Source organism: Crocodylus siamensis, chromosome 10 (assembly GCF_052110815.1).
Source record: "Crocodylus siamensis isolate JL-2025a chromosome 10, ASM5211081v1, whole genome shotgun sequence".
Classification (NCBI taxonomy): Eukaryota; Metazoa; Chordata; order Crocodylia; family Crocodylidae; genus Crocodylus; species Crocodylus siamensis.
The window spans coordinates 51,271,131-51,295,599 of NC_143404.1; the positions used below are offsets into that span (position 1 = coordinate 51,271,131).

Consider the following 24,469-nt stretch of genomic DNA (forward strand, 5'->3'; position numbering starts at 1 on the left):
CTTTGATTTATACCACTCAGAAGCATTATCTAGCCCTTTCCTTCTATACCTTTGTTTTGACCACGATTTTTTTACTCCCCTTCTTCCCCCCCATACTCTTTCTACAAACACAAGATCTAACACATTGTCTATATGCTGCTTTTTTCCAAATTTCCAGTATACTCAAATAAAAACCCAAGAGGGTATTTCTCTTTCAAATAAAGAGTACACCGAATAATTTTCGATAAGTTGAAGTTATTTTAATATGCTTTCCTGAAGCTGGCAGTTTTTTCTTCATTTCAATTTAAAACAAGTCACTTCATATTACAAAAATCCCAAACTGGGCTGTGTGGCCTTTATATTTTTACTTTAAGGATACTATTAATAAAGTGTGGACTATTAAAGCATTTGTATCAGGATGTTAAGGAACATCCTCAGTGTCTCCAGTCTGTGTGCATGTGGAGAGATTTAATTTCCGTTTCCCCCTTATAACTAACTCCGTTACCCCCTGCTTGGAAGAATGTTCCCGGACCCAACACCAAGTGTAAAGCAGTTACCAGATGTATTTTTAACTGCCTAGTTGTTATAGCAACCCAAATTCTAACATGATGCAATCACGTTCCAAAATAATGTGCTGCGATTAAAAATTGACATTGCCGCATGGATGAAGAAATGCATTGCATTGTTATGGCAACAGAAGAGTTACATTTTGCTTGCATAAATTGAAACCTTCCAAAGTATCTGAAACAATAAACTAGAGAATTTGCTGAAATACCAGGGGGACCCGGGGGTGGAGGCTGCTTAGTCACCAGCCAGCACCCTTCTAGTTGTGGTAACCCTTTAAGTCCGCCTTCCCCTGGTTACACTTTGACTGAGCGGGAGCAGGGGCAGATGGTGGACCCAAACTGGCACCATCACAGCCTTGCACCCTGGCCCAGAGCACCTGCTTTCCAGGCACTAGGAGCAGCCTCCGTGTTGCGGAGGGCAGGGCTGCAGAGGAAGACCCGTTCATGCCACGTGCTCAAAAGCCGTGACCCAGAATCCAGCCTCAGCTCTGCTCCCCTGCCCTCCCGCACTGCCGGCGCCCGGCTTGGGCAGGGGGAGCAGAGTGTACGGCCTTGGCCTGGTAACCAGGAACCTGCCCCCGTCGGCCCTGGCCCTGCCACTAGCTTCCCTCTGCCAGGCTGGGCTCTGCAGCCCAACCCAGGTCGATCCCTCTCGCCTCCACGACGCCGTGTGTGGCGGCCCGGCCCCAGCGACACGCCGCGCTGCCCGGAGCAGGGCCCGGCCCCTCGGGAACAGGCCGGGGTGCAGGCGGCCTGGCCGCCCCCTCCCCGCGAGACCCCGATCCCGGCTGCAGCGCGCGGAGCCCAGCCCGGCCCCGCCCCCCGCGTGCGCGCAGGCGCGCGGCCCCGCGCTTCCCGCAGGCTCAGCCTCAGCCTCAGCCTCCGCGCCCGCGCCCGCGGACCGCCGGTGAGTCCCTTGCGCCCGGTGCGGCCCAGCCCATCACATCACATCACTCTCACCCCCCGGGCCGGGCGCAGCCTCGGCTCCGTCTCCCGGCCCGTGGCCGGCCCCCCCCGCCCGCGGGGGAAGAGCGGCCTCTAGCTGCCCGGGGCGGGGCGGGGCGGGGAGCGACTGCAGGCAGGTGACCGCCCCGGGGGAGCGGAGCAGGGGGAGCTCGTGTGCTGGGCCTCCCCGCCCCGCCCCACCGCTCCGCTCCGCCTTCCTCCCTGCCCGGCCTGCGCTGCGTCCCTGTGTTTCCTCGAGCGGGAGGGAGATTCCGCCATTTTGGGGCTTTTTTTTTTTTTTAAAAAAAAGGCCCAGGCCACAGGCTCCGGGCGCGTGACCGCCCCGCCGCCCGGGGCCTCGGGCTCCCGCCTGCGCCACCCCCTGTCCCCGCCCCGCCCCGCCCCTGTGGTGCCCCTCGTGCCCGGGGCCGCGGAGAGGGCGGCACTTGCAGCCCCGGGGCAGGGCCCGGTGCTTGGGAACGTCGAAAGGAAGAGCGGATCCGGCCTTCTATTTCTCTTTATATTTATATAAATATACATATATTGGGGGTGTGTGCTCAAAATTTTTTTACTGATAGGGGTGTGCGATCAAAAAAGTTTGGAGACCACAGCTTTAGGACATGGTCTGAATTTATTTTCTTGGTTGTTTAATAGAAAAACTACAGGTGACTCAAAAAGAACTATGGAATTTTAAAAAATGTTTCTGGACAATATTTTAAGCCTCCATTGATGCTTCTGCTTGGTGGGCTTATGTTATACTTGTAAAGGTCACCGTACAAGCTTGAAAAGAACAGTTTTTCCAACTATTCAGTTGGTTTAATAAAAGAGACCACATTTATCTAAATAACCTTGTGCACCATATGCTCGTACTTTTTTTGGCCAAACGCCTGTAGGATGTGTAAATCGCTGTTTCTATGTTAGATCTCACAACACCTCCTGCAGGGGGGAGAGTAGCTGTGAACCCTCCTATGGCTTGCTTTCCCAGAGCAGCCCCTCAGGTATGCCCTGTTGTGAAAGGGAGGAAATTGCTGTAAGCCAGCATGACCCAAATGAGGGTTGTGGGGCCAGTGCCAGTGGTGCTGCACAGAAAAGATGAGCTGTGCCATGTGCTGGGAGCTCCCCTGCCCTCGGGCTGCAGCTGCAACCACACTCCCAGCAGCGGAGTACAGAGAAAAAAAAGGTTGGGAACCACTGCTCTCAGCCCCTGAGCCAGATGCTAGTGAAGTCTGGGCCATGATAAGAATGACTCCAAGCAGGAAGCTCCTTGGCAGAGTGGAGCCTGGAAAGCAAGAAGCAGAGCTGTTTAAGTCCAGAGCAGAGATGGCCATAGGGCTTTCAATATCAGCTGGAAGCTTACACTAACAGATTGGCACATGTAAATGTAACCCTCACCAACAGGGTTGGGTGCTTTGGTCCCTGTTAACTTCCAAAGTGCAAAGAGACCTAGGACTCTGCTGTTGCCTTGCATTAGCTCTGCTGCGGCTTTGCAGGGGAAGTAGCGTGACCATGTAGGCGAGCTCCCCAGGGTAATTGTCTCAGATATGTCCTCCATAGGAGGTCTATATTGAGCAGGTTTTTTTTGGTATTGGGTGGTGGAACCGGAGCGTGCTCCATCCACTCCATGCATTGACCTGGTATAACAGTGCTTCCAGGACTGGTGCAAAAAAAACAAAACAAAAAAAAAACAAACAAAAAAGGCTTTTCTTTTAGACAACTAAAGTCCCTGCCTTTAAACTCACAGGTGCAAGGTTTAGCTGGGCTACCAGCTCTCCCTCAGGGACATCACAGGACAGAAGTCTGACAGTGGAGAAGTGTTTCTTAACTTGACTTTCCTTTGAAGGTTTTTTTTTTAATGTAGAAGTTTGTTTTGTTAGTTGGCATTTCTGATCCTGATGCTGAAGACAGCCATTTTCTTCCTTTCTTCTCTCTCCCTCCTTGTGCTGTGGGCACTCCTAATTACAGAACCACCCCACCCACCCCCCTCCCCAGGACAAGCAGTCAGCCAGTGCAATAAAAAATTTCTCATGCCACTTGGAAATGAAAATAAATATCCCCCAGCAAATACAATGGTGATGAAAATAAATGCAAGCTTCAGCCCTCCATGATAGAAATTATTTGGGGTCGGGGGGACTTTGCTTTGATTACCAGTATTAACAAATCCCAGACTGATACGAGAAGGTGGTGAATTCTACATGTGGTTAATGTGGAGCTAGTTTTGATATGGTAGAGAGATCCTCATGCAGCCTGCAGGATGATAGGCTGAGCATCCACATAGGCAGATGTGTAGACCAGTGGCTGAACTATCTGTTTGTGTGCAGAGCTGGAGGAACCATACCTGCAAATGCATGTGCATTTCTGAAAGCAGACCTTGTTGTTTAGACAACTGGCTTTGGCAGTGGAAGACGACAGCCCAGCAGTCATGTGTGGCCAACTTGCAGCTTTATTGCGTCTGTCACTAGTTGGTGCTTTTGTTAAATCCCCAGTTCTGGAGGTAACGGATCATACAAGAATCTCGATGTTCATTTAAAACAATTTGAATTTGCAACTGTAGAGAAAAGCCTGAAAATATGACTTAAGTGCACCCTAAAGGCTCCGAAACAAACAGCACGTAATGTGTATGGTTGGTTAAAATCCCATGACTTTTTGAGTCCAGTGCTGTGTGATACCAGCCAGGCTAGTTAAACAGGATGTTCACATGTTCAGCTGAGTTTTCCTCATGGATGATTCTTTAATTAGAGGTGACTGGAAACCAGTGGCTAGCATCAAACTAGGGGATAAATAGTTGCCATTTTAGTGATGTTTGTAATTAGCACATTTTGATCTGATGCTGGCTTACTTCCAGGGAATGCAAGTCTTGCCAAAAATGAGAGCAGGACATGTGCATCAAAATCAAAAATGGCAACTTTGGAAAACCCTGTATTTGTGGCCCAGAGCACTGTAGTGCCCCAAACTGACTGGAAATTTCCCATCCATTTTTTTTTTCTTTTCCTCCAGTGAAAAATGTTTTGGTGAAAGTTTTCCTGGATATTTTTCCTGTTTGTGATGAGCTCTCCTAGTAGAAGTTGGGCTAAAGCCAGTTCTTAGAAGGCTTCCTCTTTCCAGCAACCACATTTGTTGGTCTCTTGAGCAGCCAAGATAAGAGCTGGTGTAGGTCTGAACAGTGTTTCTGAGGTAGAGTCCTACATTATTCTGCTGATTGTTCATGCAGTCTTGGCTCTAGTTTTGTTCATTTGTCAGAGCAGGAGTGTGAGGTTCTTCGATTTCACACAACAGTTGGGTGATAAACGCCCAGTACACAGCTTACCTTGCCTGGGCAACATAATAAAGCCCAAGGGATTTCTGTCCCCACCCCTCATGCGCACAGAAGGATGCACACGTCAGCACATTTTCTATGTATCTTTTATTGCAACCACCAGAAAAACTGTTGAATGACTCTGTTTCACCTTGTTTAAATACCTGGAAGTTCCTCAGTGCATCTACTTTTGCAGTATACCACTGTCTGACTCTTAACATTGAGTCAAAAAGCTGTGAGGAAGAGGGGAAGGCCCACCCGCCTTTTGCATTAACTGTTCTTTAGGGACTCAAGCAGGGTGGAACAGAACCACATGTTAAGTGCCTAGGTCCACTTAGCTAATAGGTGAAATAGAGTCTGGCCTATAATTTCTTTGGGGAGCTCAGTTATTCTTAGTAGACAGTTGTTATTCTTAGCGAAAATGAAGTGTGATGCATATTAATAAAGAGCCAAAGTGGAACCTGTATAATAACCAAGAGTTCAGGGCTAAATCCTGCTCCATTTAAATTATGTTTTGCAACTGACTTTACAGGTAAGATTGGGGCCCCCAGGCACTCACACAGGCAGCTCTTTTGAAGTGACTGGGACTGACCGATGCACGAGAGATGTTTCCTAACGGCTTCACACTACCAAGGAGAATCCCACAGGCCTCTAGCCATGGGTAGTGTTTGAGCAATACTGGTAGTAGTGAGGACAACACTGTCACAGGTACTACAGGCAGAGTCTGACCTCAAGGTTGTCACATCCCTTTCTCAACAAGCCTTTTCCCGTTCCCACCTGTCCTTTCTTCCTCAAAAATCCACTTTTCACCTGAACTTTCCTATAGATGACTTTATTCATAGATTCATAGACACTAGGGCTGGAAGGGACCTCAGAAGATCATCGAGTCCAGCCCCCTGCCCCAGGGGCAGGAAGTCAGCTGGGGTCATAGGATCCCAGCAAGAAAAACATCCAGGTTTCTCTTAAAGGTGTTCAAAGTAGGTGCTTGAACCACCTCCGGCAGCAGTCTGTTCCAAACCTTGGGTGCCCAGACAGTAAAGAAGTTCCCTACATCCAGCCTGAAATGGTCATGGAGTAGTCTGTGACCATTCAACTTCTTCATCCCCTGGGGTGCTCTGCTCAACAGACGCTCCCCCAGATCCTGGTGAGCTCTCCTGATAAACTTATAGTCGGCCACCAGATAGCCCCTGAGCCTGCAACTTTCCAGGCTGAAGAGTCCCATAGCCCCCTCCCTCTCATCATAAGGTCTGTTTTCCTGACCCCCGATCATGCCCCCCTCCGCGCTCCCCCAAGCTTCCACTTATTACAATCTTTGTGGTTAAAAATCACCGTCATCTTAAAAGCCATGTTTTATAAATGGTGCATTTGCCATAGTGCTAATGACTCTAGTCCTCAAGTACAGTACAGTTGCAACTTACGCGGGGGTTACATTCCCAGGTCAGCGTGTATAGTTGAAATCGCCTGTAACTGAAATCACCGGGCTCGGCACCGAGCAGCCGCCACTGGGCCTGGACAAGGCGGCCAGCTGAGCGTGAGCCCCCCAGCTATGCAGGCGCGTGCATGCAATACCATGCGGTGCTGCGCAGCGCCGCACTACGCAACGTGCCCCAGCTGGCACCCGGCGGCCAGCCCCAGCAGCCGAGTGCGTAAAGCCCAGTTTGCCTAAGTTAAATAGGTGTAAGTTGCGACTGTGCTGTATTACACAGTAAATAATTCTGTAAATGTAAGTCATTTGTGACTGTTTGTTTACTTCTTACTTTATTTCATTTTAAACAACTGAGTACAAAAAGCCCCTTTCACATTTGCAGACCATATTTGGTGTTTAAGCGCTGCAGAGGGGATGTGTAGTAGTATGAAAATGGTTGTTCTTATTGGGATATTTTAATGATATTTGCCAAACACGCCTATTGCGCTTGGGCTGTAGAAAACTTTTTTATGTTAAATTTACATTATTAGCTAGTGTAAGCTGGCAACAGCCCTTGAATTAGGGAGGGGAGATGAAAATGTTTGAAACACAGCAGTTATTTTGCTTCAGGAAATATCTTCTGGCTGTTTATTTTTTTAAAGAACATTGCATGTGATATGACTGGCTATAGAAATCCCTAAGGCAAAACCTTTATTTCTGTGAAGTCCATGGGAATGATGTCATTGTCTTCAGTGAAGCCCATTGTGTTTTCCTGTTGTTCTTGGTGATACTGATGGCTTTGAGTAGCTTCTATGACAATGACTCTCAACCAGTGTGCCTTGAGATCCTTTTAAGGATGGCACACTGTGCGTTAGCACAGTTAGGTGTGCAAACATGGTTCACAAGATAACCTACAGGATGCTGACAGGAATCCATGGTGTTAAGACCATTCTGCCCTGTTGTGGTCTTTCTGAGTTCTTTGCAACAGAAGAATTACTCTATTATTTTTCTCTAGTCAAAAATCAAGTGAAAACTAAGAGTTGGCATTTTCTGAGGCGTGTCTTGATTCTAAAAAAAGGTTGAGAACCTCTGTTCTAAAAACTTGTACCTCTTATTCGCACCTATTTGCTATGGAGTGCAGGACTGAAGTGTCTCTGAACCAGCAAGTGACTTGAACACATCTCACTTTATGCACTTCACTAGTCCCCCTGAAGTCAGGGACACTTCATATTTAAAGCAGCATTGGCAACCCCAAGTATTAAAAAATCACAACCTCCCCCCACCCCCCCAACAACTACTGGATTATTTCTTTTTGCTTTTTGGGTTCTGAATCTCCAGGGGTTACACTTTCAAACTGCTCCAGAATAACAAGCCTTATTAATTTACTTGTATAAAATGTAAGCTGAGACTCACATGGTCACCTGACTCCAGGAACTGGGTTTTTGAGGGGAAAAACACAGCAAATGATCAAGTCTTGTGATAAAATTAGAAGAGTTGGCAACACTTTATGAGAGCATTTTGCTGAAATTAGGGCCTTGGGTAGTGAATTTCTGGGTGACCTGCTGTTCTGAGTGCTAATGTCGGGTTTTGTTTAATAACAATAAGTTGCTAGCTCTTTTTGAAGAGCATGTGAAAATGCTAACTGAAGAAAAGGCTGGAGAGTGTGCCCTTAGGATCACTCTCAGGCTCACCATAACCTTTGCAAATCCTTTGGCTTTGCACTGCGCAAGTGGATCAGCATGTGCTCTTCAACCAAGCTCAGATCAGCTGCAAACCCCTTTCCACTTGCCCTGACTCCATTCATGGCGGAATGTACCACAGAAACACACTTGTCCGTTCATCGTTGCACCATGAATCTGAGAAGTCAGTCTGCTTCTGTGTTCAAGCTGGACAGCCCATAGTATCAAGTTCCCCCATCTTTCCTTGGGAGACTGATCCACTCTTTGGAACTGGACCCAATTGCTGCATGTGCTTGACATACAGCTCATTGTCCAAAGGGAACGGGACATTGTAAGTTATATGTGGAGAACAGGTTTGTAGTTAATGCAATGATGAGATTAAAACTCCTAGCAAAGTGGTAGTGTCAGCAACATCAATCTTGCAGAAATTATTAGATTTTAAGTAATATATTCGAGGCTACTTTTATTTGTTTTCTTTTTCTTTGTTTTAATGAAAGGGAGGTGGAAGGTAGGGCAGGGTGACACTTTGGACACTAAACAGCATAGGTAGCATATGATAAAGTAAATTGTTACCTATGAAAGTTTCATGTCTCTCTGAAACAGTTGGTATCTAATGTGGCACCCTGCCCTACCTTCTGTGTGCTTCAGACTCACATGGCTAACCACTGCTGTGCTAAATGAAAGCAGAGAGTCTTGCATTGTCATGTGACTCTAGAACAGGCTTGTCCAACATACGGCCCGCGGGCTGCCATGCGGCCCGCCAATGCATTTTCTGAGCCCCTCAGTGCTGCAATGAGAAATGAAAGTAAACACAGTTTACTTTTGTTCCCACCCCTTGTCCCTCTCCCAGCCCCTCAGCAGCTTCATAATGGCTGCTGAAGGGCTGGGGAAGGAACAAGGTTCCCACACACATCGTGTCAGCTTGATGTTGCTGACACGGTGCGTGTAGGAAGAGGAGTAGCCATGTGCCTCTTGGGACAGGATGAGACCAGCCGGAGCAGGAGGGGCTCAGCTGTACTTTCCCCCTACCTGCGCTGGCCCAGGCGGGTCTGTCCTATCTGGAGCAGCGTGCAGATGAAGCTGGATTCCCATGTGCTGCTGGGGACAGGAGGAGGCCAGCCAGGTTGGCACCAGCCAGCAGAAGTGGTGGCGGAGCCATATACCGCTCAGGACTGACCAGTGCAGGCAGAGGGAAAATGCAGCTGAGCTCCTGCCGCTCCGGCCAGGCTCGTCCCATCCCGTCCCATCCCGAGCGGCACGCGGCTCTGCCGCCGCTTCTGCTAGCCAGTGCAGACCCGGCTGGGCTCCTGCTGGAGAACCATGTATGGATGCAAGCCAGAGTTTTGCTCACTTTGCCAGCTGCAACATCACATTGGTGGCTCATATTCATCTTGTGATCAATCATGACCCCCAAATCCCTTTCAGCTGTGGTCTAGCAAGCATAGCACTGCCCCCATGCTGTGGGTTTTTCTTCCCAAGGTGGAGTATGTTGCATTTTTTTGGAGTTGAAGGCCATCAGGTTTTCATCCGCCCATTTTCGGAGCCTGTCAGGGTTGGCCTGGATCACCATCCTGTCCTCAGACGTGGAACGCTTTACCCCAAATTTTGTTGTCATCAGCGAACCTGGCCAGTCTGCTCCTGACACCAATGTCCACACCATTAATAAAGATATTGAAAAAGATAGGCCCAAGGACAGAGCCTTGGGGTTCCCCAGTAGTCACAGTGTACCACAGTGATTGACTTTGGTCAGCTACCACTCTCTGGGTCTGACCTTGAAGCCAATTCCCCAGCCAGTGGACTGTGATGTAGCCAAGGCCGCAGTTGGCCAGTTTTTCTGTAAGACGATCATGGGATACCAGATCGAAAGCTTTTTTAAAGTCGAGATATATGATGTCAATGTCTTCTCCCTTGTTCAGGTGATATGTCACCTGGTTGTAGAAGGAGATGAGATTGGTCAGGCAAGACCTACCTGCAACAAACCTATGCTGGCTATCCCTCAAGAAGTTGCCTTCAGCCAGTTTGTCAAGAATGGTTTCTTTGATGATTTTCTACAAGATCTTCCTGGGGATGGAGGTCAGCTGATGGACTTGTAGTTCCCTGGATCTACTTTCCTCCCTTTCTTGAAGATTGGCACCACATTGGCCTTCTTCCACTTTGCCTGAGTGCCATGAGTTCTCGAAGATCTGTGCTGAGCTATGATGCCTGACAGCTCCTTAAGTACTCTGGGGTGTAAACTGTCTGGGTCAGCTGACTTGAAGGTGTCCAACCTCTCACAGAGTTCCTTTACATGGTCAGTATTGATGTGGGGTAATAGTTCTCCCTCGCTCTGGCCGTCCCATACTGTATTGGGCAGGGCCATCCCTTGAGGCTGGTGAAAAACCAACACAAAATACCTGTTGAGCAGGTTGGCTTTTTCCTGGGTGCTAGTTGTCAGTTGACTTGTATGGTTTAGCAGGGGTCCAGTGTTACCCTTGCTTTTCTTCCAGCTCCCCACACATCTAAAAAAGGACTCTTTATTGCCCTTAATATGTGTAGTCAATTGGAGTTTAGTCACAGCCTTGGCTTTCCTGGTTTGCTTCCTACAGGTCTGGACCAGTGCAGAGTACTCCTTGTTTGGGGTGGATCCAGCCTTCTATCCATTATAGGTCTTTCTTTTTAGATGCAGGAGGTCCACTAGTTCCCTGCAGAGTCAAGGAGGCTGCTGTGCCCTTTTGCTGCCTTTACTTGTGCTTTCAGGATGGCTCCCTTGAGGAACAACCATTCTTCCTGAACACCTCTTCCCTTTGAGTCGTGGAGACAGCAGGTTGGGAGTGATGGACATTGGCAGGACCAGGGAGCCGTGGGCTGGGAGTGCGGGGCACCAATAAGGCCATGGTACTGTGGGTCAGGAGTGAGGGGCACTGGCAGGGCCAGGATGCTGTGGGTTGGAAATGAGGGTCACTGGCATATCAGGGCTGTCCAGTGCCACAAAACAGTGAGGGCGACAGCTGCAGTCGGTCCTACATCTTGGAGAGCAAAGGGGGCAAGGGGAGCTCTGATTTTCGATGATAAGAAAACCAAATTCAAACGCCAAAATATATAGATGTTTAGAATTTATTTTATTATAATGATTGAGGCACTATTAGGCTTCCAGGTTGCTTTAAAATTGTAAATGTATCAAAAGAATACTGTGTTCAACTGATACCTGTATATAGTGGTGTTTTATTTTAATCATGGAAAAATGCAGATTTTGGGGAGTTTAATTAGAGAATTTGGGATTTTTAAGCAGAGAAAATCATTACTCACGTCTGTGCAGAAACCCAATGGAAGGCCTACCTTGGTCATCTGACTGTTCCTGGTTTTTCCCCATGTTATTGTTTGATTTTTGTATTTACAGTGCTGGTCTTCCTCATGAAAGTGAGGTGAAGTCTTGCTGCTGGACTATGGCTCAGGTTAGACATTGAACTTAGGTTGCTTTATTTTACTTTATATTTAGGACTTTCTTCGTTCCAGGGTTGCCCTGCATTAGCACAAAATGCTGTTGTATTTGGAGTTTCTGACATACAAAGATAGATACTTTATTTGAAAAAAAATCCACTGAAATTGATGATAATCATAAAAATATGAGATCCAGATTAGACTTTTCAAAACCCATATTGTTCACAAAACTGAAATATCAGACTGAGGGCAGATTTAGGTGTCAGCAGATGATGCCTAATAGAATTTACCAGAGCACCTAAATTGATTAGGCACCTAACTCCCTTTGGCTTTCAGTGGGACTTAGGCTTCTACCTTAGTTAGATGCTTTTGTAACATCTAACCTTTGGTGCTGAAAATGTAATTTATACATTCACTCTGGAGGGGCAGTAGAGACTGTATCTCCCACTGGTTGTGGACTTTGTCTCTCAGTCCAGATACCTAATAAGTTCCTTGGTGGAGAAAAGAAAGAGAATATCCAACTACGACAGCAAATACTCAAAGGGCTAAAAAGAGTGCCCTGTGCAACCTTATATTTTATATTTTTTTATTACCATCATAGACACACCTTTAAACCACAAGAAGCAAAATAAAATACTATTTTTATTTACTATTTTTACAGTTTCTGGAAGGGGCATAGTTTCCATACAGTTGTACTTGCCTTTCTCTCAGCTTCCTGTACTCAAATAACTGGACATGATTATTTTGCAAGAACTTCATATAAAAGCTCTTTATGACTATCATTATAACTATAAACCCAACTATATGTGTATATATGTAAAACTTAAAAGTGCCATCTACTGGTGCATATGATTGTGGAGCACTGTTCACAAGGTTTTATTTTAATGAAGTTGTTGTTGTTGTTTTCTGGGAATGGCTTCTGGAGTCCAGTTGTTCTAACATTTTAAAGTTATCGAGAACCATATTGAACCTCTAATCTGATCTCCTGCAGAACGCAGGCCAAAGAGCTGCACCCAGTAATTCCTCCTTTAAGCCCACAAATTCTCTTATACCCCATCTTTTAGCTACGAGGTGATATAAGCAGTGGGGTCAGAACCCAAGGCTCCAGCTGTAAAGTTTAAAGACTATAGCCTCATTGGCTATTTTTCCTTTCTGTTAAGGGAAAAGAGACGTTATAAATTCTGTATAAAAAAATAAATGTCCTTATACGTATAGAGGTACATAGGAACTCTGTTATATAGAAACACACTCATAAGCTGGTATGCTCAATATGCCCAGCATGGCAAGTGCTGTATCTCATTTGCCACCGCCACCAGTTGTGGAAGCAGCATACTTTCTCCTGTCTGTACTTCTTTGCAAGTCTTGTTCCCAAAGTGTTTGGTGTTTGCGAAACCTAACTTGATTTCCAGGTCATTGGATTGAGGGCAATGACTTGACACTTCATAGTCCTCTCTCTTGATAGGCAGCTGACCATTGCATTGATGAGAGGTTGCCCGGCACCCTTGTTTGATCCACACAGCTCTGCAGCATCTGACCTTTCTGATCTGTTACTTGCTACAGGTATTTGTTCCATGACTGTGTTGCTGCTCTTTGTTACTCTATTTTACATTGCACCTTTTAACCTGAGTGGAGGCCAACCTTTTTGGCAGACATACCACAAATTAGACCTGCATCCTCCCCAAGTACCACTCTGATCCCCTTTCTTTACCAATCTCCTGCTCTGCTTTCTTTTCCCTAATCTGTGTCCCCTGCTTGACCTCCTGCTCTGCTTTCTGCTGCTTTGCCTACCAGTATCTGTGCTATTGATCCCTCCCCAATCTCTTTACATACCACACACAGGCTGCCCATGCTACTCGTGGCACTCATGTCAGAAGTTGGCCACCCCTGCTTTAAGCATAGTCCTTAGTTATCTGGTATCCTAGAAAGAAAACTAGAGCTATTATCATCTCCATTTTGTAGATGGAACCCGATTTGGATCCAGCGTTTGGCTGCTATCAACCTTCCTGTCTGCCCTCCCCACTGGAATTCTTAACAAAATAAGTTCGACCCCACTGGATCTTGATAGCTTGTCCCTAAGTGTAGGCCCCTCTCTCAGACAAGGAGAGTGCTTTGTGCAGCCAGATTTAAATCAAGGCATCTGAACAGAGCTCTGTTGTGCTAAAAATTGAGAAGAAAATTAATTAAAAGTTTCAAGCTGTTAAATATTTCCCTTCGTAAGAACTTAAAGTAAAATGCCAGGAAAATGGATATTTTGTGGTTTCGGTGAGGTCTTTAGCAAAGATAAAAGTAAGGTGTCTGCCATATATTGATTTTTTTTTTCTCTCTGCTTAGTACTACTATAACATTTTCTGCAGAAATTCCTGTTGGGAGAGATTGGGGCAGCTATTGTTGTGAGTGATGCATAGTTTTTGTAGTCACTCCTGCTGGAAGAGACTGTGAGGTGTTCTGTCTCATACCATCTATCTTTGATCCTCTCTTGAATTCACACCATCCTAGCCCTAACCAGACCCCACCCCTACTGGGTTTTTTCTAGATCTCTACTACATGTCCGCACAGGGTGATGGATGGCAGAGCAGAAATGGAGGTCATGAGAAGCACAAAAGGGAACACTGCCAGGGAGGTCAGCATCCATCTGGTTGCCAATGAGAACACTGTGCAGAACACACACCTGCCAACAACTGCCTTCATCATACCAGGTATGTGGTTTAGCACCAGGGCCTAGGGTTGGCTCTCTCCAAAGTATTTCCCAGGACTGTGTCTCTATGGTCCCCAGGTACCTCAACGTTGTTAATAGACTAGATCCAGTAAAGGACATAGATGGAATTGAGGTGCTACAGTACACAACTACAAACCCCAAATCCCTTGTTTGACAGCCACTTCCCCCAGTGCATGCCTTCCTTTTCTCTTCACTGGAGGTGGCTGTGATATTTCTGTCAGTTTTACAGTTGTGATAGTTACCTCTCTCAGAAGGCATTAGCTGGCCACCTACTGCTAGAATGGGCCACTTTGCAGCACCTGGGCCATGCAAAGTAGTTGTAGCAGACACAGGAATCTCCCCTTTCTGGGCATTGTCTTCTGCCATCCCCAGACAGAGAGCACATTGTAGCACCCTAGCCAAAGAGTGCTGTAGGCCTGGATGGCTGTGACCAAGCCTTTTGTCTATAAGGGGTGGATGCTATTTTCTCTCCAACCATTGCCAACCAGTGCCTGACCAGGTGCAGGGCTGCACCACAGATGATAGTAGTTCAGGGAGTCGCATCAGACTGGAAAGACACTTGCCCAGTCTGGGACCAGCGTGTGGGATGCTGAGCAGGGTCGTAAGGCTGGAGGGGTCTGAGGAAAGAATTATGTCTGTGGTGCTGTTTCTGATGGACATAGCTGACATTTAAAATGTCACACACCTAACTTGGGCCACTTCATAGATTTCGTAGACATTAGGGCTGGAAGGAACCTTGCGAGATCATCAGGTCCAGCCCCTTACCCAAGGGGCAGAAAGTCAGCTGGGATCAGATCACCCCAGCAAGATAAGCATCCAAGCATTTCTTAAAGGTATCCAGAGTTTACTTTACACAACTCTGACCTGAAAATGAGCCTGGCTGGAATTCACGCCCATGTTACAATGCCAGAGTGGTGCAGAGGGGCCTTGGTATCAAGGACAGCCAGGCCCTATGATTCTGTTTGCTGTGACAAACCAGGACTGAGTGATCAATGCGGCAACCATCCCACCTTCTCCCCTGCAGATCAAGTGCTCCTCTTCCCTCTGCTGGCTCCGTGCTGTCTCCCTCCAGAATTCAGCAGAGGTTGTAGGCAGCTACCTCTGTACCTCTTGTTGACATGTGCCAAGTTCAGGATCAGGGCTTCACATGCCTCAGCCTACTTGGAGCAAACACCTACCACTTTGAGGGAGGTCAGACCCAGCTGCTACATGCCTCTCAGGGGAAAGCTGAGAGCAAACACAAGGCTATTCAAGGAATGATGAGCATGAGACTGGATGGGGTCCCTGGGCTAGGATGTTGCATGGCCCCTTTGAGCTAAGGTGTGGCAGCTGCACTGGCTTTTGCCCTGGCTCATGTACATGAAGTGTTGCCTTTTTTGGTTTCTTTCAATTCTGTCTCAAGCAAATGCAACCGCCATCAACCTCCCTACCAGCACCTTAGAAATCCAGCGATTTCCTCGGGAGTCGCAGAGGAACACAGCAGCTGAGAGACCTGAGAGAGGGGCAGGGAACGAGGCCATGACAGCAACTGTCATCCCCCAAATCAGCGGGGTGCAGACCTGCAACACGGTTCGGGTCCTGGAGTGGAAGGATGGGGTGGCTACTCTGCCTGGGAGCAACTTGCGAGTAAGTGGAGCTCCTTGAACACAAGCCCCTGAATTCCAGCCCAGTGCTTCAAAGGCGAATTAGGAATTGATGGGAAATCCAGTATTTATTAGTAGGGCCTTAGGGGCTTCTCCCTGTTCATGGGGTCCTCCCTGGGCTCTTGTACTCTGTGTTCATCTTTAGGCTTTCACCCTCTGCTCTGGTTCTCAGTGGCAGAGAGAGCACACAGCATTTTAACTCTCTGACCAGCTGCTGGAAAGAGGATGTGGATGGTGTGATGTCTAGTCATTCAGTAATAAATGGGCCTATTCTTTACCCTACCTCAGCCTTGAGCCTGTATCTATCTCTTCTAGGCCATCCCACCCTGAGGGCCACATTCTGCCCTTCTAGCCAGTCCAGTCCTCCAGATGTTGTCCTGTCCCTCCACATAGTTCCATCCTCCAGCCAGCTTCCCATTCTCTTCATGTTGCCCTCTGCCTATCTGCAGCTGCTGCTGGGCTTTCCAGAAAGCCCATAGTAGGAATTGGAGTAGACTTCCACCTCCTGGTCCCTCAACCTTGGCTTTTAGCCACAATGCCATTTCCCTCTATCCCTGGGTAGGTCCTGGCTTGTTCAGCACTGGCTGAAGGTCAGACTTTTGTGTGAGGGTGGGGGTCAGCAGGGTTAGGTCTGACATCATTATTCTTCCTAACTTTATGCTGTTGTGATGGCTGCCATCTTGATTGATATACTGGGAAGTGAATGAGGTGACCAAGGAACTCAAAGCATAAGTATGATATAGCCTGGTATGGTATGGCCTGAAGCATCTGCTTTGCTGAACCTGTAACAAATGCTGGTCCTCTTGAGGACTGGGCACAGGGTGTGTTATCTGATGTGCTGCCTACTGGGTCATAATTTTATTTTCCTTCTTCTTTTTAATAAATGGTGTAGTTTCGGATAAATGAGTATGGGACGCTGAAAGTGATGAGTGCTGATAAAATCCCACCAGCTGAACCTGTGAAGGAAGCTCACATGGAGAAAGATCAGGAGTTGGAGGTGACACCCAGCAGCAGGGACAATCACATTGTGGCTCAGGGTAAGCATGTTGGGATGTCACTGATTGTGCAGTAGGAGCCCTGCTGTGCCTGACCTTCCACAGAGCACTGCTAAGGTTCCCCACACTCCATCACCCATGGTCTTGTGGAGCAGGCATGTGGCTGACTGGCTGTCTAGGCAGCCCCACGTGCATTGCTTCTCTTAGCTCTAGTAGTTTTAACCCTTTGGGAACAGTGTTTCAGTCCATGATGGTGTTAATGCGCCTGGTGTGAAGGGGCTCTAGGGAGTTGGCTTTTACTGGCACATCCCTGTAATCCTACAGGGAAGGTGAAGAGTGTGCAAGTCCCAGAGGATTCTGGAGTCACCAGAGATGTGGGATATGCTGGACAGATCTGCCTCCCAGCCTTGCTTCCTTGCGCCCAGAATAATTCTCACTCCACCCAGAAAAGAGTGTTTTGTCTTTCCTTAGTAGGAAATCTAGTAGCTCCTTTGCTGGTTCTCTGGATTTCTTCTGGTCTCTTTTGTTGTTTTCTGGAGGACCAGTAGCTGAGCAACCTGTAGCTCATTAGACCTGTTGCTGTATCTCTGAGCCCAACTGCTGGCTGGAACCAGTGGGAAAACAGTAGGCAGTTTTCTGGTAGAATTTTCACAAGGGTTTCTTCCTCTCTCTCTCTCTCTGATCATGCCAGGGAATAATACAGCCTGTCTTGTCCTACTCCAGCTTTTAACTGGTAATAAACTGGCACTGGGAACCTGTTGTTTCATGACCCCTTCCAAAGTGCCTCCCTTGGTCTCCATGAGACAGAGCAGAAAGACAATGTTCGCCTCCCCAGATCACTTCTCAGGGCTCATGCCATGTGCCTACTTCTCCATGTGAAGTCACTTGGAAGACAGAAGCCCTGTCATTTGTATTCTCCCTCTAGCAGGTCTTGCTTTCTTGAGATTCACTTCTCTTTCACTCTATTTATACAGATGTACCAGAGCAGCCCAAGCTGCCCACAGCAGAGAACATGTGCCACTGTGATACGTGTGGCCGGAGACACATGTCGGAGGTGGCCCGGGAGGGCAGGGGGTTCTGCAGTGAACACTGTCATCGTCAGTTCAAAGAAAGGTAAAGAAAGGAGATGTCACTTCGGCAGAGGAGAACAACCTAGGCATAGATCTCTGTAGGATGGTAACGGCCTCTCTGTTTTCTTTGGGTAACATATTCTCAGTTGAAATTTAGGAGTCCCTTCAGAGTCACTGGGAGTTTTGTTGTTTACTTCAGTGGGCCAGTATTTCTCCCAAGAGACATGACAATGGGGAAGAACAACAAAGTTGGTCTCTGGGGGTCTTCTCCCCTTGGTCCCATAAGGACATGTGTTTCCTTATCTGATTCCCCAGCATACAGATGAGTGCAGGCCATAACATTCAGAAGTCCTAGCAAGCCTTCCATGTGGCTTAGTTCAGGCTCTGTCTGGACCGTTTTAAAAAGAATATCCATTTGTATCTGGCCTAGATTTGGATTTTAAGCACCACAGAGTACTCAGATCTAGCATTTCAGTTCAGGCCTGGCACTCAGTTTGATGTCATGACAGCACCCACTCTTGGCACATTGCTCATAGTAATCATGAATAAGAATATGTTTGAATGTGTGTGTGTATGTGCATGAGATGTAAATTCAGTGAGCTGGGGGCAGAGGGATTGCAAGGATAGCGTCTTTTCAGCTTGTTTTAATCCACGCAACCTACCTTGTAGCCATGTTGGCCAACATCCCATTCCTCACCAGTGTACACTATCACTCCATTTTGCTGCAGTTGGTTCCACCCTTTTTTTCCTTTGCAGGTCTGTCATTGTAGAGAACTCTGCTGGCAGCACCAATGTCACTGAAATCCTCAAGCCAGTGAAAAAACGGAAAAGAAAGGATTACCAGAGCCCTTCAGAGGAGGAGTATGAGTCTGAGCAAATGGTAGGGAAGGGGAAAACCCAAAGGAGGCACAAGAACACACACAGGGGGAGACACACTGAGGCACCTGCCAGTGGAGAAGCTGGGGGCACAGCCATTCTGGGTGTGCACGTAAAATTCTTATTTATAATTTTCAGAGCTGCAGCCGTTATACATTCAAGTGCCAATCAGAACCTAACCTGTTAACCCCAAAGACCAGAAGGAAATAAAAAAATAAATACATGTATTGTCATGTTGTCCAGACATCAGAGGCTGGATTTTTGGCAGGCTTAGCCCACTGGGTTTGCTTTGGATGCTGAACCCCTTTGAAAATCCAGGCTCTAGTTGTGGATGCCAAGTATTCAACCCCCCAGCTCTCTGGGGAGAGCATCTCAAGTTGGTGTCTGGCACACACTACAATAAAGAGCTGAATTTAAAAGCAAAAAGCCACTGCCATCTTGATGCGTACACTACATTCTGGATGTAAAGTGCTAGTTTGACTAAAAAAAAATAAATGGCCACAGTGGCAAATGTGTCCCTGTTAAGGTAATCTTGAATCAGCTCCCAAATCCCTCTCTAACATTTTCAGACTTCTGTCCTCTTGGTCATCTAGTTTTTAGATGTGGTCGTGCAAAAATTCATGAGCATCGTCCTAATCTAAGAGGCCTTAGGGAAGATCCTGGCCCATTTGTATTGTTCCAGGTAGCTTTAGAAGAGAACATTTAAATACAAGGCAGAAGCTCATGGTGGAGGTCTGTGGTAGAACAATAGGTGACCTGGGTGTGAATAAATCCAAACAAGTGACCAACTTCCATTCTATATATGTATGTCTAGGAGGAAAAGCAGGAAGAGAGAAAAAACCTGGGGGGAGACTCCACCATCAGCAACACCGAGATTGAAGAGTGGAGCGGGAACCAGCATGGTAAGGGCATGGCAGGGCAATGTCTGGTGGTTGCTTCTCATGCAGCAGCACCTACAGACTTAAAGTGCAAGGGGAGAAAAAACCAGGTGCAATGGAACTGGGCAGGGGAGACCTGTGGGTTTGCCTGTAGAACTGGGGCTTGAGATTGACATGCAGTTGGTTCAGGGAACTGGTCAAGCAATTCATGGTGCAGGCACTTAGGAGCTCCTGATAGCTTGTAGACTCCTTTGCTTGCTCGCTTGCTTTTGCTCTCTCTTTTTCCCTCTCTCTTTCTCTCTGTCTCTCTTTCTTTTTCTCTTTCTCTCTCTATCTTTCCTTCTTTTTCCCATTAATACAGGTGCACTTTGCACATGCTTGGCTTGCATGTGTTCATAATGTCCTGCTTAGGATCTGGGCTAAACTGCACAGTGATTTCTCTCTTACCTTGGGAGCTGATGATGTTGTTACTTGTGTATGAATGTGCCATTTCCAAAGATCTCTGTTGCCTAGAGACACTATCGAGAGTCATCTTAGTTTTGATACAGCTTTGTAACACCTTGGGCCATTAAAAACAGAGCAAAGTCATGATGCTTTACGAGAAATTTCCCACTTGCAATTCAGGTGACAAAGTCTTTGGAGCCACTGCTGTAGCTTATACTGCTTTCAAGGCCCTGTGCTGAAATGTTGCCTGGCATTACATGGGGGTTCTCCCCATGAGTAGTCAGAGTAGGTAAGACCAAAGAGACACATACTCTTATATGCTGCCTCTGGAGCCAACTACTGATTGGATTAGGGACTGGGTTCAAGCAATCTTGAGAGGTGTAGTAAGCTGTGTTAGTCTGAAGTCGGGTAGAAGGCAGGGTACAATTGCACCTTATAGACTAACTAAATATGTATGTGTGTATAATATATAGCACATAATTTCCCCAACTGCTTTGCAATGTGAGCTCAGGATGGCTGGCCCAGCAGCTAGGGTGCTAGTCAGGTATTCAGAGGACTGGATCCTCTGCCACAATCTTCTGTGTGATCCTGAGCATGTCACTTAATGGAATTAAAATAGGAGGTAAGCACCTAAATCCCTTAGAATACTCTTTGCCCATAAATGGGGGCATGTTAGTCTCTTTCCTTTTGGTATTGTGAAAATAAATGCATTCAAGACTGTGGGGTGTCCAGATCCTGCTGTAATAGAGGACAGAAATATCTCAGATTTTAAGATTTTCCTCTACAAATGATCATCAGTGAGCCCCTGTGCTAATTGAATTAACCTTTTTCTGACTGGTTTGGGGCTCCCTCTTATTTTGACACATGTTCCTGAACAGGGGCAGCCCTGAGAGGTCCCTGTTGCATTATGATTGTTTCGCTGCAGCTGTCTCAAAGAGTAGGCACCAAAAACTAAACCTTGTCATGGAGCTCCTGAAAGGTGAACCCTGCTGTTGGGTTACACTGAATGGGGACTGGGTAGCCCTATCCTTTTGTCAGCTGTGAATGTCTAGGCAACTGATGTCATCTGGGTGCAGCACATACCTGCTGTTTGGTTCTCTTTCGGATTTTTCTCTGTTCTGTATAATATGATATTTGTTGTAGGGCTTTTGACAGCTCGCTGTAGGGATGCAGGGAATGCTGGCCAGGATATGTTCTGAGGGAGTCCAGACCAGTGGTTGGACAAGTATCCGGACTGGCCTAATGTTGCTCTTTTAAGTCCATGCTGCAGTCAGTGGGGATGCAAGCATGGGACTGAGAACAGGAAATGGCTTTTTTGTCAATGTGGATCACTCACAGAACAGGACAGTAGGCCCTGTGCCACCCCTCTCCCCCCTCACTGGTGCATACTGCATACAGGCAAGAATGGTCAGGAAGAGGGCCCAACACTTGCACTGTCTGGAGTAAAGAGGATGGTGAGGGGAAAAGAGGGCTGCCTTTCCCCTGGGCTAAACCAACTCAAGGGTCAGCTTCGAAGCCAACTAACTAGCTCTCCAGCAGTGTCTCTGAGTGGCTTGTGTGTGCGTTTCTGCCGAGCTCAGGTGCCAGTGAGGAGAAGAAAGAAGGCTGGTCCTGGGCATCCTACCTGGAGGAGCAGAAAGCCATCGCTGCCCCTTTAAATCTCTTCCAGGATGTGAGTTGGGATTTTCCTTTCCTTGCCTTGCCTTTCCTTTCCTTTCCCCTCCTCTTCTCCTTCCTTTCCTCTGTACTTTCCTCCTCTGTCTCTCTTGTGTTGCTAGCTGTGGGGCACCCAGCACCTGAAGATGGGCACTGTCCCATCCTCCACCCTGAGGTAACCAACCAGCTTTCCACTGCCTGTCTCCAGTTTGCTCTGGCCTGACTCCTAAGTCCCCTATGTTTTGTGCCCTCCACCCGCAAGGTCTGTTTGCTCAGCAAATGTCCTTGGAGGGTGACTGTGGAATGGTGACCCCACTAGGACCCATCTCTTCTTCCTCTTAATTCACCTCTACCCCTGCTTCCAGAGCTTTCTAACATGCAAGGTCTCCCTTGCCTGGGCAAACATGTGTTTGTTTCCCTCTTGTGATCTGCACTCTCGCCTCCATTTGTCTGGGCAGGAGATGAGCTCAGAGGCCCAGTTTCATCCCTCCTGCCATTAGGCTGGGGGAAGGCCAAGCACTCCGGGCAGCATGCATTGCAAGGTCAGTGCTGTAGGATTTCTGAACTGTGGGCAATAAAAGAAAGAGACCCAGAAATAGAGACAGTAGCTAAGGCAACAGTAACTGGTTAAATGCATGACTCAGTTCCTGAAATGTCATTGACTGAGAAGCTGCTGTAACCTGCTGAGTGGTGCTTGGTGTCTGGACCAGACATATTCATCTGATGTCGTTTTTAATTCTCTCCAGTACCAAACAGCTTCCCAGAACAAGAATGGGTTTAAGGTGGGGATGAAGCTGGAGGGGATCGATCCACAGCACCCTTCTATGTACTTTATCCTTACAGTGGCTGAGGTAAGATAGCTTTTCCATTGAGTCATTTACACAAGCAACTTCAGGCTGGAAATGCTAGCCTGACCTTCCTACTCCCTTCATTGAGCTTTCCCATTGCTGTGTGATGGAAGGCATTTTTGGGATGGCAAAGGAAATTGAGAAGTCTTGGGACACCAATCCTGGGTCAGACCTTTAGGTCACCAACTGGCAGTAGCAAAAAGTTGGCCTGCTTAGATGTCTGAACCACCACATATGAGATAAGTAATGGTTTAGTGTTGTAGGTGAGGTGAGCTGGTGGCTGCACTCTGGTTTCCAAAGGGCTGGTAGCAATATCATCAAACTGCCACCTCCTCTGGCACTAGCTAGCATCTATGCTGGCACAGTCTGGTCAGGGAGCTAAGGACTGAATGAACCATACAGACAAAAATGGCCTCTGATCCCTGAAGCTAATCCTTCTCAGGCAGGGCTGAGTCATACATGTGAGACACCACATAGGTCCTCTGCCCAGTGTACATGTGTTCTCATATAAGTGAAGGCTTTAGTTTCCAGGGCTTTTGGCCCAGCCCCTTCCATCTGCAGTATGTACATGTAGAACTTACAGGCCATACACAGGCTATGGCATTTGTATGGCAGAAATTCCTCAGCCAGTGTTCAGAGTGAGATGTCCCACCACAAAGCAGCCATTCTTTTCCCCTTGTTTCTGCAGAGATTTCACCAGAGCAGCATGAAATCCAGGGAGAGGGGAGGGAGGGACACTTCATAAAAGGAGGGGTGAGGAAGGGAATTACATTCAGTAGGGTTTTTATGACTCATTTATCCTATGAGGATCCTTGGGTTGACTGCTTCACTCTGTGTACCAGCTGTAAAGTAGAAAAATCTCCATGGATGTTGCTGAGAGTAGATTGACAGTGGTTTGGTCCTTTCCTTATTCTATACTGAACACCTCTGCCAGACTGGAGTGTGTTATCTGAGTCCTGACACCCAATGAGTTGCTAAGAATTGTCAGTTTTATTCATGAGATATCCAGGGTGTAAGTGGTGGTAGGAAGGTCCTTGCAGTACTCATGCCTGAGATTCTGGATGGGCTTTTTTGCTACATGGTGCTGGCTAGGAGATTAGGACACCAGCGAGGTGGTACAGCTGGACAGTTCTCCTTCCTTCCCTGATGGCAGGTGTGTGGGTACCGGATGCGCCTGCACTTTGATGGCTACTCTGAATGCCATGATTTCTGGCTAAATGCTGACTCGCCCAACATTCATCCTGCTGGCTGGTTTGAAGAGACGGGACACAAACTCCAGCCCCCAAAAGGTAAGAGGCTGGTGACCACCAGTCTGTAGATGATGCTCTGGATAGGTTGGCTGCTTGGGTCCTAGAAGTCAGGTTGCATGAAGCCTGTGGCATTCATTGGAGTCATGGAGGCAAGGAAGTATTCATCAGAAGTCAAGCAGGTACCTGCAGAGGAGAGCAGCACATGTATTAATGCCTGAGCCAATGATCTTTGGAGATAGGGATTTAAATCCCACTGAAATGCTGAGTCTATTGCTTGTGGGTTCCAGGTTTTCACCAGAAGTACAATGGCCAGCATTGCAACCCAGGCACAAGGAACCCAACTCGGGGGGGAAGAACTGAATATGCTGATGTCACTGGGAGTTAAAGTTGCTCACATCCAGAACTGAGGCATTACCCCCTGCAGTGCCATTCTTCCCATTTGGAGCAGTAGGGGGGTGTTGTAAGGGCTGTGCTGCAGTGTGCATCTGGTCTGTCATGAGAGTTGCAGGGTGCAGACCAGCATGTACTGGGGTCAGGAGGCGGTGGCAGTGTTTGGCCATCTCACTCTGGTGTCTTCAGAGTGCCCTGGAACATCTGGCAGTGCAGCTCTAAGCATCCACACAGACACTCGCTGTTACCTCTCTCTTTCTTGAGGGTTGAAGGCAGGGCCGAGTTGAACCTTATAGACTAATTCAGAAGCAAGGTGTTGCTTCTGAAAGCTTGTGCATCCCTGAAGTAGTCTATAAGGTGCAAATCTATCCTGTCTTCTGCCTGACTGAAGATTGACACAGCTAATCACTATTTTTTCCT

At 47.4% G+C, this 24,469-nt stretch overlaps 1 protein-coding gene across 4 annotated transcripts in view; it reads left to right on the forward strand.

Moving 5' to 3' along the window:
* The first annotated feature begins 248 nt into the window (after positions 1-248).
* L3MBTL1 (L3MBTL histone methyl-lysine binding protein 1) overlaps positions 249-24,469 on the forward strand; it is a 45,845-nt gene continuing 21,624 nt past the window's right edge. Inside the window, exons 1-12 of one of the 4 annotated variants that reach the window (XM_090064563.1) lie at positions 249-1,452; positions 11,243-11,297; positions 12,746-12,843; positions 13,817-13,979; positions 15,402-15,625; positions 16,535-16,679; positions 17,612-17,750; positions 18,464-18,587; positions 19,398-19,485; positions 21,486-21,577; positions 22,308-22,412; positions 23,563-23,698. In XM_090064563.1, coding sequence (XP_089920689.1) covers positions 13,844-13,979; positions 15,402-15,625; positions 16,535-16,679; positions 17,612-17,750; positions 18,464-18,587; positions 19,398-19,485; positions 21,486-21,577; positions 22,308-22,412; positions 23,563-23,698 — 1,189 coding nt within the window. In that variant the 5' untranslated portion in view covers positions 249-1,452; positions 11,243-11,297; positions 12,746-12,843; positions 13,817-13,843. Of the gene's footprint in view, positions 1,453-10,193; positions 11,298-12,745; positions 12,844-13,816; positions 13,980-15,401; positions 15,626-16,534; positions 16,680-17,611; positions 17,751-18,463; positions 18,588-19,397; positions 19,486-21,485; positions 21,578-22,307; positions 22,413-23,562; positions 23,699-24,469 lie in introns of those variants that run through there. The other 3 variants (XM_090064560.1, XM_090064562.1, XM_090064561.1) reach the window with 3 other exon arrangements.